Source organism: Melitaea cinxia, chromosome Z, assembly GCF_905220565.1.
Source record: "Melitaea cinxia chromosome Z, ilMelCinx1.1, whole genome shotgun sequence".
Lineage (NCBI taxonomy): Eukaryota > Metazoa > Arthropoda > Insecta > Lepidoptera > Nymphalidae > Melitaea > Melitaea cinxia.
The window spans coordinates 1,618,810-1,638,389 of record NC_059424.1 but is presented as its reverse complement, the minus strand read 5'-3'; the positions used below and the strand labels follow the sequence as shown (position 1 = coordinate 1,638,389).

Below are 19,580 nucleotides of genomic sequence, written 5' to 3'. Positions count from 1 at the left end.
TATTTCATTTTTTGTTAATAGTTTTAAATAATTGTGTTTGCAGGCAAACGAAAAAAAAAAACCGACTTCAACTATATCGACAAGTAATACAATGTCGGTAGACGAAAAATAGTCCAGTAAATACGCATTATCAAAGACTACTTCAAAAGTTGTAATCAGATCTCGATAAAATTTAAATGTGACTACATGATAAAAATCGGCTTTCGATTAAATTGAAAATCATCAAAATCGGTACACGTGCGGATTTTTAAAAGTTTCCCCTCGATTTCTCTGGGATCCCATCATCAGATCCTGGTTTCCTTATCATGGTACTACATCAAGGATATCTCCTTTCCAACAAAAAAAAAGAATTATCAAAATCGGTTCATAAAAGACGAAGTTATCCCCGAACATACATAAAAAAATATATGGTCGAATTGAATAACCTCCTTTTTTGAAGTTGGTTAAAAACAGACTTCAATCACATCGAAAATAATACAACGTAGATATACGAAAAAATAGTGAAGTAAATACGCTTTATCAAAGATTACTCAAAAAGTATTGATCAGATCTAATGGGACAAGACGAGTATCAGCGTGTGGCTAAAAACGTCACGTATTCAGCCTGTAACAACCCACTGCCGGGCATAGGCCTCTTTCTCTATCTAGGAGAAGGATTGGAGCTTAATCCACCATGCTGCTCCACTGCGGGTTGGCGGATATGTTCGCTACTATGAGTAACGATCGCTATCGGGTATTTATGATAACAACCAGGATCGACGGCTTAACGTGTTCTCCGAGGCACGACGGGGAGACTCACAATGACAGACATCAAAGCTGGAAACAAATATTTGTAAATATACAAATATCTATCCCGAGCGGGATCGAACCCGCAAACTGTCGTTGTTCCTAGGCGACTACTCGCCCCGCTACACCAGTGCGGTTGCAAAATTGTTATATCCAGCGAAAAGTAATGCGGTATAATACAACGTATGTCGATGAAAAAATAGTCGAGTAAATACGCATTATTAGATTTAACTTGAAAAGTAAGTACTTCTGAGATCTCATTTAAATTTAAATGGGACCACATGACATGCACCACATTTCGATTAAAAAAGATTCATCGAAAACGGTCCACCTAGTCAAGGCTTTGAAGTAACATTCATATCATAAATAAAATTACTGTTGAATAGAGAACCTCTTCCTTTTTTGGAAGTCGGTAAAGATAGCCTGATTGGTCAAGGTTTTGTCAAGCGATATGCATATCAACTTATGTATTGTACGCAATAATTATGTAATCTTCAAATTATCAATTTACGCTTTTTTTGCGATAAATTCATTTTGCATATTTAACTGAGTTTGTATGTATATAAATATAAATGAGTGTTTGTCTGTGTGTCCTTTATAGAATTGTAAACTATGCACTTGATCATGTCATGATCTTCAGCAAAGTATTGTTCATAAGCCCACAAAGGTTTCTGAGTTGGTACGATCGAAAAAGAAAGCGTAGCAAAGCGCGTAGGGTATAACTAGTTTATAATATAAGTATCATCATCATCATATCAGCCTATGACAGTCCATTGCTGGACATAGGGCTCCAAAAGTTCACGCCATAAATAGCGTGAATTCATGTGTTTTGCCCATACTCACCACGCTGGGCAGGCGGGTTGGTGACCGCAGGGCTAGCTTTGTCGCACCGAAGACGCCTTTGGCCTCTGTATTTTAAAGCTAGCAGTTGGATGGTTATCCCACCAACCGTCGGCTTTTTAAGTTCCAAGGTGGTAATGGAATTGTGTTATCCCTTAGTTTCCTCTTACGATTTACTTATAATATATGTAACGTAGTTGTAACTGTGTCTTAAATAAATGTTTTTAATCAATAACACAAATATGTCTTTGTGTAACACGTGTATGATTTTTCAAATTATATAAATAAAAATGAATCCAAAATGATTATACACACAAACTTATGGTCTAGGAGCCAGGTACATATTCGGTAACGTATTTCGTCTCGATTGAAACTTCGTAAAATGCATTAGAGATTTATATTATGAATTTTTGTGACCGTCAGCTGCGACGCCGTGTGTGGGGCGGGCAGTAGCAGCCTCCCACGCATAGAGAAATAAAAGTTTTTTTAGTCTTTTCCTCCCACTTTAAAGCTTGTCGGATTATAGTTTACCTAATATCTTAAAGGAAAAATAAAACTGACATGGTGGATTATACGTCGGCTGGCTGCTTGAACATGAAAAAAAATGTTTTCAATGATTTCTTCTCAACTAAAAATTTACCTGGTGATAGTTTAAATGATACATTGAATGAATCTTTCAAGATGATGGATGATCTTGTTACATCTTTCACTGCTGCCACAGCCCGCCCTACTTACGGAGTCGCAACTGACGGTCGCGAATATTCATACGTATCTATCTAATATATATCTTTACGAATTTTCGATTGGGAGGGGCTTGGTCATGAAAATATATCTCTGGCTCCCGGACCCTTCCGAGCAATAGTTCGGCATCTAATAAAATGATTTTTTTTTCTAGTGTTCGATATTGTCAGGACAAAGCTTAAAGTATAAAATTATGTTAAAAACATCGACATGATTACGAAAAAAATTAAACCAGTACAAAGTTCGCTAGTCAGTTAGTTAAAATTATAAAAACTATTTTGTCCCAGTTTAAAAGAATAAATAACAATTTTTACGGCGCCATGTCAACAACAATAGAAAACTTCATTTGTCAATTGATTTTAAATTGCAATTTAAAAGATTACGCATTAATCTACAAATGTCAGTTAATTGAAACGGAAAGTTAAACAACAAATAGAAGTGATTTAAATCAGATCAGCCGGATAAATATTTTACGAATTTCAGTTGAAAATCAGAGTTTAACTAAACTGGTAATAATAATTATGAGTACTTGGAGAATGGCGGGATTGAAGTAAGATAACTTCCTGACTCAATACTCGTATAAGGAATTATAATAACCTACTTTGTTATTAATAAATCTTTACGTTGGAAAACGAGAAAATAATATTTTTAGAGCCCGTTTCACCCATTGTGGATAACGCTATTTGACGGATGACAGTATCCGACAGTAGAAAGTTTTTATTCATTTTTTTGGCTATTATGTACAATGTAGGTAGATTTTTTTATCGGAGGTTAAATTTTTGTTATTTCTGACTCAACCTTAATTCCGGTGCTGCGGTAAGTGTACTCATGCTCCGTACTGCGACTATCACGCGTTATTTTCGAACAAATTTACGTAAAAACGATCTTTACTGCAAGATCAAAATACGATATGAACTGACCTTTAACGACTAACAGATAGACACTTTTGAACAAAATAACACGTCAGACATTATATTCTAATAAAATTAGTAACATTGCGTGCTAGAATATAGGTATAGGAATTCGAAAAATACCCGAAACCGAATCGGAGCACCCCACTGTCCACGTGGTCTTGGTCTGCCCTACCCCTAGAGTGTTTTTTTTAAGCCGGAGGCGCGGAGGGATGGCAGCCCTCGCCCACACTCCCTCCCACCCAGCACCCCCCCTTTCCCCCCAACCCCATAAATTTCTCGCCGGGATTGTACATACCCATTAATTGAGAAGAAGTAGGTCCTACTAGCCTATTCTGCCTCCCGCTGTCAAATTCTGTTTGTGCCACTTGGGTTGTATCATCATCCGTCAAATAGCGTTATCCAGAACTGGTGAAACAGGCCCTAAAGCAATATAAAATGCATAGATTTAAACACCTTTTTGATTATCTTAAATAATGAAACTTAATTGTACTAAGAAATAAAGTCCTTCTCATTAAATATTTAAAATAGAAGTATTTTTTAGTTACGTCAACTATTCAAATATCGCAGCAAAGACGCTCAGAATGTCGCTCAAGTCGCATTTGAAAGAAGAAGCGGCCAAGCGTGATCAGTCGTTTATTAAATACTTTTATTGGATGAATGGAAACCAACTTGGTATTAACAATAATAATATATTTAAATACAGTTTAACGTTACATACATTTCATCATTACTTCTTGAATTTTAGTTTATTAAACTTGAAGGTAGGTTGCCTTAATCCTATCTATCCATAGCGTAGCTTTTCTAATATTTTCTATAAATAGGTTAAAATTACGCTATTTAGATTTTTTTCCTAAACTAAGACTAAACAGGGCTTAAGTACTACAGCGTTTTGTAACAGCACTGATTTTTTTTTTCGTGTTTTAAAATAGAATTTATTTTGTATAAAAATTATATTCATAGCAATTTATTTAGTAGTGCACATACATACATATATAACTCACTCTTTTTTTCTGTTACAGCTGAGGGAGAGAAACTTAAGTCATCTGATAAGGCGAAATCTTGATACGGTCTCGATTTTAATACTAATGGTTTTCTAGAAATAAATCGTAGCGAAAATTGTTTTTTATTTTCCAAAATATTTTATACTGTTACAAAGTTTCATCATTATCAGCCTATTACACTGCTGGATATAGGCCTCCCCAACTATTATTAACCTCCCCAAGTAAGCATCAAAAATGGCGAGAGCTCATGTATTTTGCCCATAGTCACCACGCTGGGCAGGCGGGTTGGTGACCGCAGGGCTTTGTCGCACCGAAGACCGTCTTCAGCATGTGTATTTGATAGCCAGCACTTGGATGGTTATCCCACCATCGGTCGGCTTTTTAAGTTCCAAGGTGGTAGTGAAACTGTCTTATCCCTTAGTCGCTTCTTACGACACCCACGGGAAGAGAGGGGGTGGCTATATTCTTTACTGCCGTAACCACACAACACAACAGTAACAATGTTTATTAAAAACAATTTTAAAATAATGATTTTGTTTCAAAATAATTTAGCATTTTTGTTCGCTTTGATAATTATAAACTACAAAAATAATACACCTTATTGTAATTATAATTAATTTATTCATAATATTTTGTTTCATACATTTAAAAATATCGACGTAAAAACTAAATCATGTCGAAATTCATTTTTATCACAATATTGTATCTACTGAGCACATCATAATTATTTGACATAAGAATATAAAGTTAGTTAAATAATAAATTTATATTTTACCTTTCTTTAAAATAAGTTTTTTGACACTTAATAATCAGGAACAATCAGAAAAGGCTTTCGCTCTGCTCTGAAAATAACATTTGGAAAAAAAAAGTAAGGCACAACATTACAAATGTCGTAAGTGGAATTATATAAAACTGGAGTTAATTGATTTTAAAAATTACCTTTTTATTAAGCGTCACGTCTACCATCTCCATTTTTTTTGGACAATCTATGTTTTATTTGTTCAATTTTATTTATAATTAGTTACAAAAGAAATAATGTTATTGTTGTTCTTATATAGAGGCCTGTCTGTATAACATTCTAATTCTTATTAAAATCTATAATAGATTTAAGGCACCATTTATGAATATGTATATGGAAAACTTGTAAGTAAATTTAAATACATATCATTTTTTTCTAATCATATTTCATTAAAAAAATAAGTAAAATTAATTATAAACTTAGTTCAAGAAATGATTTAAAAAATATAAACGATATATCATTCTATTTTAGTTAAATTTTCTTTCATACTTTATATGGATCAGTATTGTTGTATAAGAGCAGTTACAAAAGACGCTGAAAAAATATGTAATTGTTTAGCTTTTGGTGGTCTCATGAAACTCTTTATATTAATTTTACTGGTTGTTTATACTCGTTAGTTTACATTAAAATATAGTAAATATGTATATATTGATATAAGCAAAATTTCAGTCATCAATTAACCAAAATTAAATACATATAATGTAAGTGGTATTAAATATAAAATAGAATAATAAATAAACCTTTAATCTCATATTCTTTATTTCACTTTATTACATAAAATATATATTTATATATATTAATTGATATTTGTTAAGCAATAATTAAAACTTTAATTTGTAAGATGGACAATTCGAAAGTGCTTTAGAAGCCTATTTGAAAAATATTTTGATTTTGTTAAAAACAATTTTGGGAATCTAAAAGATTTAAACTAAATTTTCTGGGTAATTCTCTAGATTAACGGCCGTCGAATGATCTAAGCTCAAAATTTGACTATTTATCGACATAATTTCGTTACAAAAAAAAAATAATAATAATAATTTTAACCTATCTAACTTCAAAATGACGGCTCTTGATTTAAAGACTAGCCATTTTCTGTTAGTGAAACGGCATTGCATTGCAGCACTAATACATTTTACTAGCTAATCCTTCATATCGCCATGTGTTTTGGGAATAAATAACCTTAAGGTATACGGTTTCTGGTATAAAAATATATATATGGGAGAGTGAAATCGTAAGCACTAATCTGCCCAGTGCGAGAGGTTTTACACCGCAACGTCTCTTGTGAAAAAGGAATAGACAATTTTCTTTTTTATGTAACACGTTATCGTTCTTAATGAGTACATCAGTCGCGTGTTCGGAGCTGACAGTTGACAGTATTTTCGCAAATCCATAGACTTTTTTTTATTTTCTTATTTTTAAAGTCCGTCGCTTTATATCGAATTGCTCCACATCGTGTCGATAACTTAAAAGTGAGTTTCAGTCTTAATAAAATTTATTGCTCCTAATTAAAATTCAAATAACAATATATTAAATATTACGTGGAGATTTTTCTATGGTGCCATTTATTATTGGGTATCATCATAGCATCAGAGCTATCATGTTGTCGTACAAAAAAAAAATTAGGGTTTTCATAAAACAATATTCACTAATAAATATTAATATGCCAATAAATATTTTTGTCAAATTTATTGATTCTATTACAAAATTATTTTAAAGGATTAAAAGTAACAATCATAACTTTTGTAATTCGATCTTACGAGTACATATCTTATTAAATTACAATTTATACTTAAAACTATACAATATAGTGTATTAAAAATTTAATTTATTAATTATTTAATTATAAAACCAGTACGTAAAACAAGAAAACGAAGTTATTTAGCACTCTGATTTCTGTACCTATATTTTATATACCAAAATGTCCCCCCCCCCGTCTATATATACCCCTCCTTATGATATAAATATCACTAAAATCGTCAATAATAACCATATGCAGTTTAGATATTACAAAGACTGCTGAATCGAACTTATGTCTTCTTAATATTTGTATGTATTATACTATATGATGTGTCAATTTAAATCTTGATATAAATCTTGACACACTGTGACACACTTAAGGTTACACAGTTTGAACATTTTTATCATCATGTTGTGTTTTTACATTTGTCCTTATAACGAGCGTTTTAGTATGTAGGCAGTCAGAATATTATATAATTTACATATCTGATGCCGTGCTTAGCTAAAAGTCAGTAACAGATTTGTATTGTTTTTGTAAAAATTTGACGCTATTACATTTTCTTTTCGATTACACTTGTGTAATATATATATATATATATATATATAAATTTATTAAACCTCTATTAATATTAATAACATCATATAGAGTTCGAACTAATCCAACACTTTTAAGTCAATTTTCTTAGATACTCATTATATTGTTTGTCATTATTATGCGAATACCAAACTGGTAAACTGGTAAATATATATTTTATAGTATATCAAAACTGTATGTCTTCCAAATATAATACATTAATAAATATTTATAATTTTCAGCCTTTTCCCTAAGCACGGCAATACACCCAATATTATATACCTACGCCTCTTCAAGTCTATCGGCTTCTGAATCAACGACTTGGTCTTGATCTTCGGTTTCAACACGTCTCTGCCAACATCTTGGCAATATACCGTTATATTCACACATGCCAAGAATAAGTGCAGCGAAGCCGATCAAGTGTTGCCAGTGGAATACTTGCCAGCTAACTGCCAGTGACACCATCCAGATTACGAATGTTCTGGAACAAGAAAATATGGGAAAACTGAAAACCCAAATGTGTCAGTTTTTCTTATACCACTATGATGGAAAACAATCGTGCAACCCGCTTGATGGCAAGCGGTCACCGTAGCTTATAGACACTTGCAACACCAGAGAGTCTGTTCAGGAGCTATGGTCACCTTACTCACCACTGGAACACAACACTACCTCAAAGTATTGTAATATTGAACTGTGATCCTCTGTAAGGTTGAGGTACTTCCTCAGAAATACTGCTCCAGATTTAAGCAGGATCTATCCTGCTGTGCTCTACCAGAAGCTTTGACTTCTTTACTCATCACAGGAATATTACTTGAAAGTAATATTATTGTGCTGTGATCTTTTGTAAGATTATGGTAAATCCTCAGTCGGGCTGTTCTTATTTTTCAAAAAGATATTTCCTGCTCGTCTTTACCTCAACAATATTTTATGAAACACTTGCTACAAGCATAAACATCGAAATCAGGACAAATATCTGTATGATCTATAAATACAGGCAAAGCTTGTAAATACTTTACCTGACCGAGTCCAAGACCATTCTGGTTGTGGCCGACATTTCCTTAGTGACGCTGATACCAGCGAAATTGAAAAACGCTATCGACACAATTGTGCCCAGTATCGCGACCAATAGTAGAGGATTGTTGCCTGAAATCAATAAGTTATAGTCAATGTTGGTGTTTCCCAGACATTGGAAGCTAACAGGGATATACATTTTAATGCGATTGGAACATACTCGAAGGTTTAACAGAAAATACAGGCAGTATGGTTGTTTGAGAAAACAAATAGCAAAAAAAAAAAAAAAATATTACAGGGGACCTTCCTCCAGTTAAGAAGAGATTGGATGGCCAATAGTAAAGGATAGATGAAAAAAAAAAACTACATTCAGTAGAAATCAAGATTAAGAATAATAATAATGACTTAATAGTTTTTTTTACACTCTTCATTTGCTGTTCTTATAATAATTATATCATACAACATTCAGAATTTCTTTATAAATACAGAAAATTTTCTATCAGACTACATAGCAAAGTAAAAAAAAATATATCTTTAATTAATTAATTAAAACAAAAATAATCCTAATTAACTCATTAACATCTACATCTTCTATTTACTGATTTTTTTCCAATAAGTTAACATATATTAGTTATTAAGTCAAACTCACCAATTTGCACTAGACCATCGACCACATCTTCGACAGTTCTTCTAGCGTTGTGGTCAAAATGTGGCGGAGCTGGTATCCAGTAGAATATAAACAGCAGTACCGACAGCACCGAGAACCCGAACACCCCCTCCCAACCCACAGCTTGGAGGGGAGGAATGTTTAGACCTGTGGATTTAATAATTACTATAGTTGATACGTGACTTATTTTGTGATTTTTAAATTATATTTCATAGTTTTGAGTGAATTTAGTTGACGTTGAATTATGTAACACCGGTCTCAGAATCTGGATTTTATACTGGATGCATCTTACATGTTCAACTGGATTTTAACCGACTTCAAAAAGGAGGATGTTCTCAATTGGGCTGTATGTTTGTTATTGATTTATTGACTTGCTCTCTGTCACTTTATAAATTTTTACCGAGTGTGCCGATCTTAAGGATTTTCCATACCACAAGTTGGTGCTCGTGGTGTTGTTCTATTTAAATTTGATCGAGAAAACGAATAAAAGCACTGTCTAAGTTGTGCCTAATAATGCATATTTAATTGACAATATTTCCAACTACCTACGTTCTATTACTTTTTGATGGAAATTGATGTCCGTCTTTTTTTGATTATGAACAAACAATTATACATATATACTAACTAAATTAACTCATTATATTTATAAATAATAATAGTAAGCATTTTGAATAAATTTTCCCTATTCACCCTAGCGTTCCTACTCATCCCATTTGACCTATAACTCACCTGACACATATTTCTCTTCGTACACCATTTGACATGCAGATATGACCTGCGCTACTATAATTAGGAGGTCGCCGGTAATCAAGCTATTTCTTCCCTTCGATTCGCTCGAAGACTGGTATATGGCGTCTGTTGCTCCAACTATCACTAATCCTAGGATCACGGTTGCTGTAAAAAAGAATTATAAATTTAATTTATGGTTGATTGAATTGAAAAAATGTCTCGTAAAAGTCGTGCTCGTCTTGGTAAAGAGCGCAAAGTGGGCTTTCATGTTTCTTGAACACGGATCGTGACTGTAATGGTGAGACGATACCAATTTTGAAAAAAAAAAAAAAATCTAATTCATGTGTAAATTTGATTTTTTTACAGAGTAATTTTTCACTCAATAAAATTCTAGTGTTTTGTCTATTGTATAGAAATAATCTTTAATAGTTTCAGGAACATCGAAATAGTTCATTAACCTATTTAAAAAAATCTGCGGCTGAATCCTTTTATAATAATAATAATATTATTTTTTTGCCAGAATATGGTATACAGATTGTCAAATTTAAAAGTTAAGCCAACATATTCTACATCGGTGTTGCAAATATTAGTTTAATTTAACACAAATAATTCATTTTCAATTTCAATTCATGTCAATAAGAAAAAAAAAATATGAATATGAATTAATTAAGAACAAAATCCATGTCAAATATTGTCATATAAGTATTGAATAAATACTTGATCACAAAAATGTGCGATATCGAGATCATGCAAATATTGATACTCGATGAATCAGTTTGGTCCAATTAATTGCTATTGTGAAATGAATTCCGCTTTAGCGACATATTTTCGAACAATGACTATGATTTTATTAATAACTGTCTCTTTCTTGCAACTAAAAATTGTACAGTGAACCCTTGGTTAGCTATCGGTTTATTATAAACTAGCTGTGCCCGCGACTTCGTTCGCGTGGAATTTAACGAAATGGTTTTTGTTCAATTCGCGGTTATAAAAAAAAAGTAGCCTAAATTACTCCTTATTACCTCAGCTATCTGCCTGTAAAAGTCCCGTCAAAATCATATACACACTTAAGCATTTAGTAAAAAGCGGTTATTTTAATATTAACAACAGACATTCTAAGTTTATTTATTTGTATAGATACTTAACGCTAGAATTTTATATAAGTATAATATTAGATGTTTTATAGACCTTTGAGGAATGCAAAAAAAACCCCTTCCTAGAACTATATTTAAGAAAAAAAATAGGACGTAATAAATAAATAATATTAACAAACTTAATTATATTATCTGTATGTACCAATAATAAACTTATATATATTTTATTACAATCAACATTTGATCTTACACGCACGCAGTCACAATGCAAGGAGTGTAATTCAAATCAATTTATTATTTCTCCGGTACAAAGTCCCACAACACGCTTAGGTACTATTATAAAATAATATGAATGTCAACTTAAATACAGATGCAAATTGTGTCATCTTTTTTTTTTTTAGCAAGTACAAAATAGGTTTTATGTATGTAGGTACGTGTATTTTTTTTCTATGGGATGTTTGTTAAATATGAATTGATTTTGAAATAAATAAATGATTGTCTAATGGCTTCAGAGAGCCTTATGATGAGACACTTTATGTAAATCGGGTGAATTTTGAAAAAATAATACCGATATCTGTACACGAGAAATGATTAGGAAAATGAGTCTATGGGTCTTTATAAAGACTAGGAGTCAGCCTATCTAGCTGTCTCTTTGTTTGCTCTACTAAAATTTGATGTGGTCATTGATACGCCGTCTAACAATGGGGTTATTACTCTATAAATTATTGAAATCAAATCATAATGAAGTCGTTTTGAATATATTATGTACATGTGCACAAGAAGCAATATGGACAAAGTCGCAGATCTGAGTTTGTATTAAATAATGTATCGCGATGCGAAACTTTTCATCTAACAAATATATATAGTATCTTATATATAAAATTCTCGTGTCACAATATTAGGTACAATACTGCTCTGAAACGGCTGGACCTCTAAGTTATAGGGGGGGAGGAGGGGGTTAAGGGGTTTAATAAGATATATGGCAAAACAACGTTTGCGGGTCTAGTGTCATTATAAAAACTTGTTACTAGTAAACAAATCATTTATCTTTTAACATCAAAAGATTAACCCACCTAAGAACTTACTAGGCAGTCAGAGGACTATCGATCTATAGTTTTAGTAATAAATCGCCAGTGGGATAACCATAATGCACGATGTTTAAGAAAAGGCATGGGCATTTTAGAGCCCGTGGATGTTAATTAAAAAAATACTATTTAATAACATCTAGAACCAAACACATAATGGACCAGTTTCACCGTTTGCCTATAACGCTATTTGATGGATAACGGTATACAGAAAAGTAAGTTTTTGTTATATTTTTAACCGACTTCAAAAAAGGAGGAGGTTACTCAATTCGACCGTATATTATATATATATACTGTATGTTCGGGGATAACTTTGTCGTTTAGGAACCGATTTTGATCATTCTTTTTTTGTGGGAAAGGATATATCCCAAGTGTGGTACCATGATAAGGAAACCAGGATCTGATAATGGAATCCCAGAGAAATCGAGGGAAATTTCGAAAATCGTAATGACGACATGCGTTTGTTAATTTTTTTCGTCTACTTACGTTGTTATTACTTACCGATGTAATTGAGGTCGGTTTTTTTTAGTTAGCGAGCAAATTCAATATTTTTTTGTATTTTAAGGATACATATCGATCGTATAGTTATTATTAAAACATTGTTATGTTCATGTTTGTGTGACATCCGAGTGTTATCATAACAGCGTGCGTCACACGTGTTTTGATTAATCGTTTTAGGGAAGTGAAGGTATAAACATCCACTGTGCTATCTCAAAATATAGGTACGTAGAGATTTGTTTTTCATTCTTCATTTTGTTGAAGTAAAACTAACGCTTGACTTGGGGAGTGCGTTACGAAAAGTCTGATCGGGCGATGCGAACGGAAGTGGAGAGAGATACAAGTTAGAGATGATAGAAAGGGTTTGCAATGTATAGTTACATTTCGTATATTACTGGAGCTAAAGAAATGTTACTTCAGTCGTGTGGTCTAAAGCACATTCGTTTTTTTTTTTTAATTTGATTTCTTTTCTTTTTCAATAACGGTAATAAAAACATTACCAAAGACAAAGTAGCATAAAAAATAATAATAACTGATTATAATTATAAAATATGTATGGTCAATACAATGTTTTTCATGTGCGGGGATCGAATCCGCAACCGCCACCGCAATACGCACAATCCATGGCTGTGACCGTTGCGCCAACGCGACGTCAAAATAAATTTGGATACTATAAAAATTATCATCCCTTATTTGCTCCTCATATATAGATATACTTTCTTAAATATTATATTATACTTTCTCTATTACTTTAATTGGTAGGAAACGGAGACTTTACCTTCCGGAACAGCCATTTTATATCGGTTTTATATACTTCCAAAAAAAGAAAACCTTAATTGAACCGACCGTACTTATTTCAATTTGAAGTAAATTGTTCTTTAGCAATACTTTTTTTTAAACTACTCGATACTATAGGCCTCAAAAAAATTATTTCGCAGCCTGTAATATCCCACTGCTGGGTATAGGCCTCTTTCCCCGTGTAAGATAAGGATGAGCTTAATCCACCACGCTGCTCCAATGCGGGTTAATTGGCGGATATATTCCCTACTATGAGTAACGATCGCTATCAGGTGTACATGATAACAACCGGGACCGACGGCTTAACGTGGTCTTTGAGGCACGGTGGGGAGACCCACAAGGACTGCACGAACACCCAGACCACGGCAAACACCTCTATGGCCAATACAAATGTTTGTCATGTGCGGGGATCTAACCCGCAACCGCCATTGCAACAGCCAGAAACCAGCGCTGTGACCGTTGCACCAGTGTCGCCCAAAAAATTATTTACCTAAATATTAAAAAAAAAAAAAATGTTCTCACCAATCCCAATCCATTCCCTCTTCACAATGATCCTATCCAAGAATGTTGTCGATAAAATCGCTACAAATATAATTATCGAACCTCTGAACATTTGGAAGCTACTCGCGTAGGTGAGAGTCAAACCTATGTACATTATTGATGTGCCAATCTGAAAACAGATATACTTATATACATTTTTATGCTGTAAGTGGCAAGCGATTACCATTACCGTAGCTTATAGAGCCTGCGACACTAGAGGCATCGCAAGGGCGTTGACCGGCCCTACCCCCCCAATTCCTCCCAGGAGCTTTGCTCACCTTACTCACCACAGGAACACAACACTGCATGAGTGTAGTATCATTCAGCTGTGGTCTTCTATCGTAAGGGTCAGGTGCTTCCCTGCCGAGCTACTTCAAATTTTATGCAAGATATTTCCTGCTGTGTTACCTCAATTAAAATATGAAATATATATTACCTATAAAAAGGTAAGGTTTGTATAAATAACCAGTTGACCCGGCAAACCTTGTCTGACAACAACAAACAAGAAATCGCTCTTAGCGACAAGACTGTACATCTTTCTTTACATGCATCAAAAGGTGTACAATAAAGAGTATTTATATGTGACTAGCTGACTCGACAAACGTCTTGCCGCTAAACGCTATTTAAAAATACGGGTTGGTGGTAGAAGGGTGAAAATTTAGAGTTGTATGTATTTTTCAACGCCAAATCATAATAAAATAAAAAATAAATAATTTATCTTCAAAAAAAAAAAAAAATTTTGGGTTGGACTACCCTTAACATTTAGGGGTATGAAAAATAGATGTTGTCCGATTCTCAGACCTACCCAATATGCACACAAAATTTCATGAGAATCGGTCAAGCCGTTTCGGAGGAGTTTAACTACAAACACCGCGACAAGAGAATTTTATATATTGGATTTATTATTATAAAAAAGAAAACAAATTTTTTGCTGTCGTTCGAAAATCATGTACACACATTTCAAAGATTAATTTTTATTTATGTAGAAGATTTAACTGCTTTATAGCTAGTATTTTATTCGTTCAATCATTATGTTTCTAACAATCTCAAGATTTCACTACATTTAAGTGTGTTATAATAATTTATGTAAGAATAATTATGTAAAATTATCTTAATTTATAATTATTTACTTTCTATTTGAAATTAAAACATATACCTATCATTTGCTATTCTTTTATATATGATTTTTTTTTACATTCTAATAATTAACTTTATAATGCTGAAACAATGTTCAGTAAAATACTTCGTTCTACAGAAGAATTGGAACTTATACTATCCTACTAAATATTGTATCTGTTAAACATTAGTATTGTCAATCTTTAATTTTCTAAATTTAAATTTCATTTAGACGCCGCGTTGGCGCAACGGTTACAGCCATGGATTGTACCTGTTGTACCCACACATGACAAACATTTGTATTGGCCATACAGCTGTTTGCCGTGGTCTGGGTGTTGTGCAGTCCTTGTGGGTCTCCCCACCGTGCCTCGGAGAGCACGTTAAGCCTCGGTCCCGGTTGTTATCATTTACAGCTGATAGCGATCGTTACTCATAGTAGGGAATATATCCGCCAACCCGCATTGGAGCAGCGTGGTGGAATTAAGTTCTGATCCGCATATTACAGGCTGAAGTGTAAATTTAATTTGAAAGAAATAAAATCTATAGAATAAAAAAAAGTTTATTATAATATTTTCTTTCATTTTCACTAGGAATTTTTAAAATAAAATTAATTAAAAATGAACGAAAAATAAATTAGATATTTGGTTCTATATGACATTGTTATTATACAAATATTATAAAACCGAGTTTGTTTGTGTAAACGCGCTCCTCAAAAGCGCTCGTTCCATTTGAAAAACTATTTTTGTGTTGGGTAAATACATGGTCCATTTACTTAGGAATATAGCCTATAGCCTATAGCCTTCCTAAATAGCTAGCCTTCCATAAATTACACAAACACAAAGCGACGAACATTTTGACTTGTTTAAAAAAAAATTCTTGTTCTAAAACAAAAGGTATAATAGTACATACCAAATCAAACATGGCCGCTGGCATTAGTATAAATGGATTGAAGTTCTGATTTCCTTGTATGAGTTGATTCTCACCACCATTTCTGTTCCTCCAGTAAATAAACTTAAACGTTAACAAACATAAAATCTCTCCTAGGAACATTGCCGCTGCCTAAAAATATTATACATATTAGAATTCTAGATATTATTATAGGTAATATGCAAGATGCAACTTATAAATAGTTGATTTATATTCATAACAGAAAACGATTCATTAAACACTCATTATGTATTAACAAGCATATAAATTAAAAATACATAATGCACAGCTATATTATAAAGTGTAGAATTGAAAATATAGCTATACAGCTATATTTTCAATTCTACACTTTTATTTACTTATTTGATTTATACAAACTTAAGGATATTAAAAATTACTAAAAATGTTTAAATGTATTTAATTGTCCGTTTCTTAGATTTCTGCATTAATAAAAACCTATATATACAAAACAATTACCTGTAAAAATGGATGCTCAAACTTCCTCACAGTACCATCTGATCCTTTAGAGTCCATCTGATCTGCCCACTTTGTGCTCAAAGTGTTTATTGAGCCCGTCACGACCATCATGACACCAAGAAATCTTTGATACTTTGTCCACGCCATTGTTTACTGCTATAACTTTTTAAAATACCTATATATAAAGAAACAAATATTTTTTTTTACTCCCTTAGAATACTTTATAAACAGGAACAATTAAAAAAATAAAATGTATTTAATACCTAATACAGTAAACAAGCAAAAAAAAACCATATAATTGAACCACATATGGTACATACCATTCCTAAACTATCTAAAGAAAGTCACACACACAGTTTACACAACTGCTTCTAATGGACTCATTTTAAGTATATTATTATAGCACAGAAATGAATATATGTAGTAAATGGGAATTAATACCTCTCGCTTGTATTCGCAATGTCTAATAAAAATATAATTGTGTAAAATTGTCTGTAGCGAAAAATAAAATTAGTTTAGAAGATTAGAACTAGGGAACAGCAGGTTACATTCTGCGCACATGTAAATCTGAAGCAGTCCAACTGGGGAAGTGTCTAGACCTACGAGTAAATCCTAGCTAAATAATCTTTTATGGGACTGGAGGATAAATAATCATTGAACTGGGAGTAGGGACTGCAACACGTCATCGAGTAGGGTGGAGAGCTTCTGGGGAGGGTCGAGGGTAGGGTCAACAACGTGCTTGCAATGGTTCTGGTGTTGCAGACGTCTATAAGCTACGATAATCGCTTACCATCTGGTGAGCCAAACGCTTGTTTGTCGGACCTAGTTGTATGAAAAAATAAAATTAAAAAAGTATGTTAATGATGAATTAGTGTAGTCATCACAGTAACTGGACATCACTGGAACTACTATTAAGCTTTAGTAGGGCGGGGGTTCAATAGTTCATGATAAATGTTGATATAAATTGTATAATATGTTGATGTTTTTGTTCTACATAATCCAGAAACATACCTATAGATACCTAAACATACATATAGGAGTCTTGAGTGTGGATAATTTATTATTCGCTAATTTCATTTGGAAACTAAAATGTGTAATTATAAACCATGTAATCAAATATGAATATAACTGTAAATATTTAGAGTTTGTCCTATAAAAAGGTCATAAATATATGTGTTACCACACAGTGAGTCAGTGTAAGAGAATTGAGTCATAACTTCTCAAATTATAATAATTATTTATTATGTTGTGTATTTCAATTTAAGAATTACTCTCATTAGTATATTATTTTAAATGCAACTTATCTAAGTTTGTAGCCAATTTACCTTATAAGAAATTATTAAAGATTGTCTTTTATGTATGACCTGACTCAATAGACATTGTCCTGTCTTGTACAGTCAAGCGTAAAATTTACAGAGCAAAAATTCTGGATTTCTGGATAAGAACACCCTAATCATATAGTGTCAACTGACATAGGTATTAAACTATTACTCATAAGAATAGTTCTTCAACCTACCAAATATTATTTATAAAAATAATATAGTCTATTTAAGTGTATGTATAGTTACATGTTTACATATCGACTGTCCCTACGTACAGTATCGAAACTGAAAATTTTCCATTTTTTTATTCCATGAAAAAACTACTTTTTATGTATATTTTCAAAGAAAAAAGAGAACAAAATGCTACAAAATACACATAAAATCACATTTTTCATGAGCTTATACTCAATATCGATACTTAACAAATCATTCAGCGTAAAAAATGTAAAGTGCCTTTTTTCAATTTCGATATTATATGTAGGGACAGTCGATATAATTATTTTAAGGTACAACTCTATGCGACTTTATTCTTATTCATGTCCTTTTTCTAAATCTTGTCTGGCAGAGATGGCTCTTTAGCAATAAGATCTCCTTTTGTACATATTTCCTTTTTTTGTTTTTTTTTTTTCTTGCATATTTTATGTTACATGTATTGTTTCTGGTTGTACAATAAAGTATATTTGTATTGTATATTACAAAAAAATTATAATAATCTGTTTAGCCCTTGAAACAAGGTTTTAATATGTTAGATAATACGATAACTTTTAATTACTACTAAAATGCATATTAGTATTACTAATAAGTTTTCATGGCATGTAGTTAACAAAGAAATTTTACAAAGTTGAACACACAAATGTGTGTGATAAGATGGATATCTTATCACACACATTTGTATCGGTGATACAAATATTAGTACTAGTCTCGTCGTTTGCGCTTTTTCGTCTTTCCTAGACATGTACACATATACTACTGTGACTATGTAAGAGGACTGCCTCTTAGTTACTGAACTATTTTCATTGCTTTTGTAGTTTTGACTCCCATAACATTGATGAAAATGATATATAATTTATGTGGAGTAAAGAATTAGAAGCATGAAAAATAAACGTTGGCCGAATCTCAGATCTACCCGATATGCACACAAAATTTCATAAAAATCAGTCTAGTCTTTTCGGGGGAGTATTTTAACTAACATTGTGACACAAGAATTTTATATATAAGATTACATGCTTTACCGGCATCCACAAAGAAGATTATTATATATTTTTTGTTGGTTATTATTTAATTATTAAAAATTATATATATGATGGCTTTAATTTTGAAACAATGTCAATGTGATTGACGGTCAGTAAAATTTTTGTTTAATTTCAAATCAACTCACGTGTATAGGTACTATTTAAGGTGATAATTATTATATTTATTTAATGCAAATTATAGGCACGGATATAGCTAGTATGTATATAATGCCATAGGTTTAACAAGATTAAATGAAATCTATTAAAACTTAACTGATTGGACAATAAAGAGATAAAAACAGTACAACCGATTTTAAAGCATCTTTTTGGCTTCAAATTAACTGAAGCATGCATATAGGCTGTATGGTCTTAGATCTTTGCCTGTCCCAAGAGGGGACCAAATGAAAAACAACAACATGAATCATGCATAATACCAATTATGTAAATATAATCTCTGCATGGTCTTTCTATATTACTATGAACTATTTTTTCTAATTATTCGTCATAATAGGGATAGAATTATTGTAAAACGTACATATACGGTACGAGTTATGTACAAAAGCTAAATAAAAATAAATTTGAAACGTCATCAAAATAATGATAATAAATAATTTTCCCGTTTTTAAAAACAAATATTTATCATACAGGAATAAGATAAGCATAATTATATTTAGAGATAATTTAAAATGAAAA

At 32.2% G+C, this 19,580-nt stretch overlaps 1 protein-coding gene across 1 annotated transcript; it reads right to left on the bottom strand.

Moving 5' to 3' along the window:
• Positions 1-6,032: 6,032 nt before the first annotated feature.
• LOC123668556 (solute carrier family 35 member F6) lies at positions 6,033-16,480 on the bottom strand. Its single transcript, XM_045602289.1, has 8 exons — positions 16,334-16,480; positions 15,839-15,988; positions 13,796-13,943; positions 9,799-9,963; positions 9,052-9,216; positions 8,408-8,534; positions 7,674-7,872; positions 6,033-6,542 (listed from the first exon to the last, which is right to left on the bottom strand). Exons 1-7 carry the CDS (start codon positions 16,478-16,480, stop codon positions 7,674-7,676), a joined length of 1,101 nt encoding a protein of 366 aa, XP_045458245.1. The 3' UTR covers positions 6,033-6,542.
• Between the last annotated feature and the right edge of the window lie 3,100 nt (positions 16,481-19,580).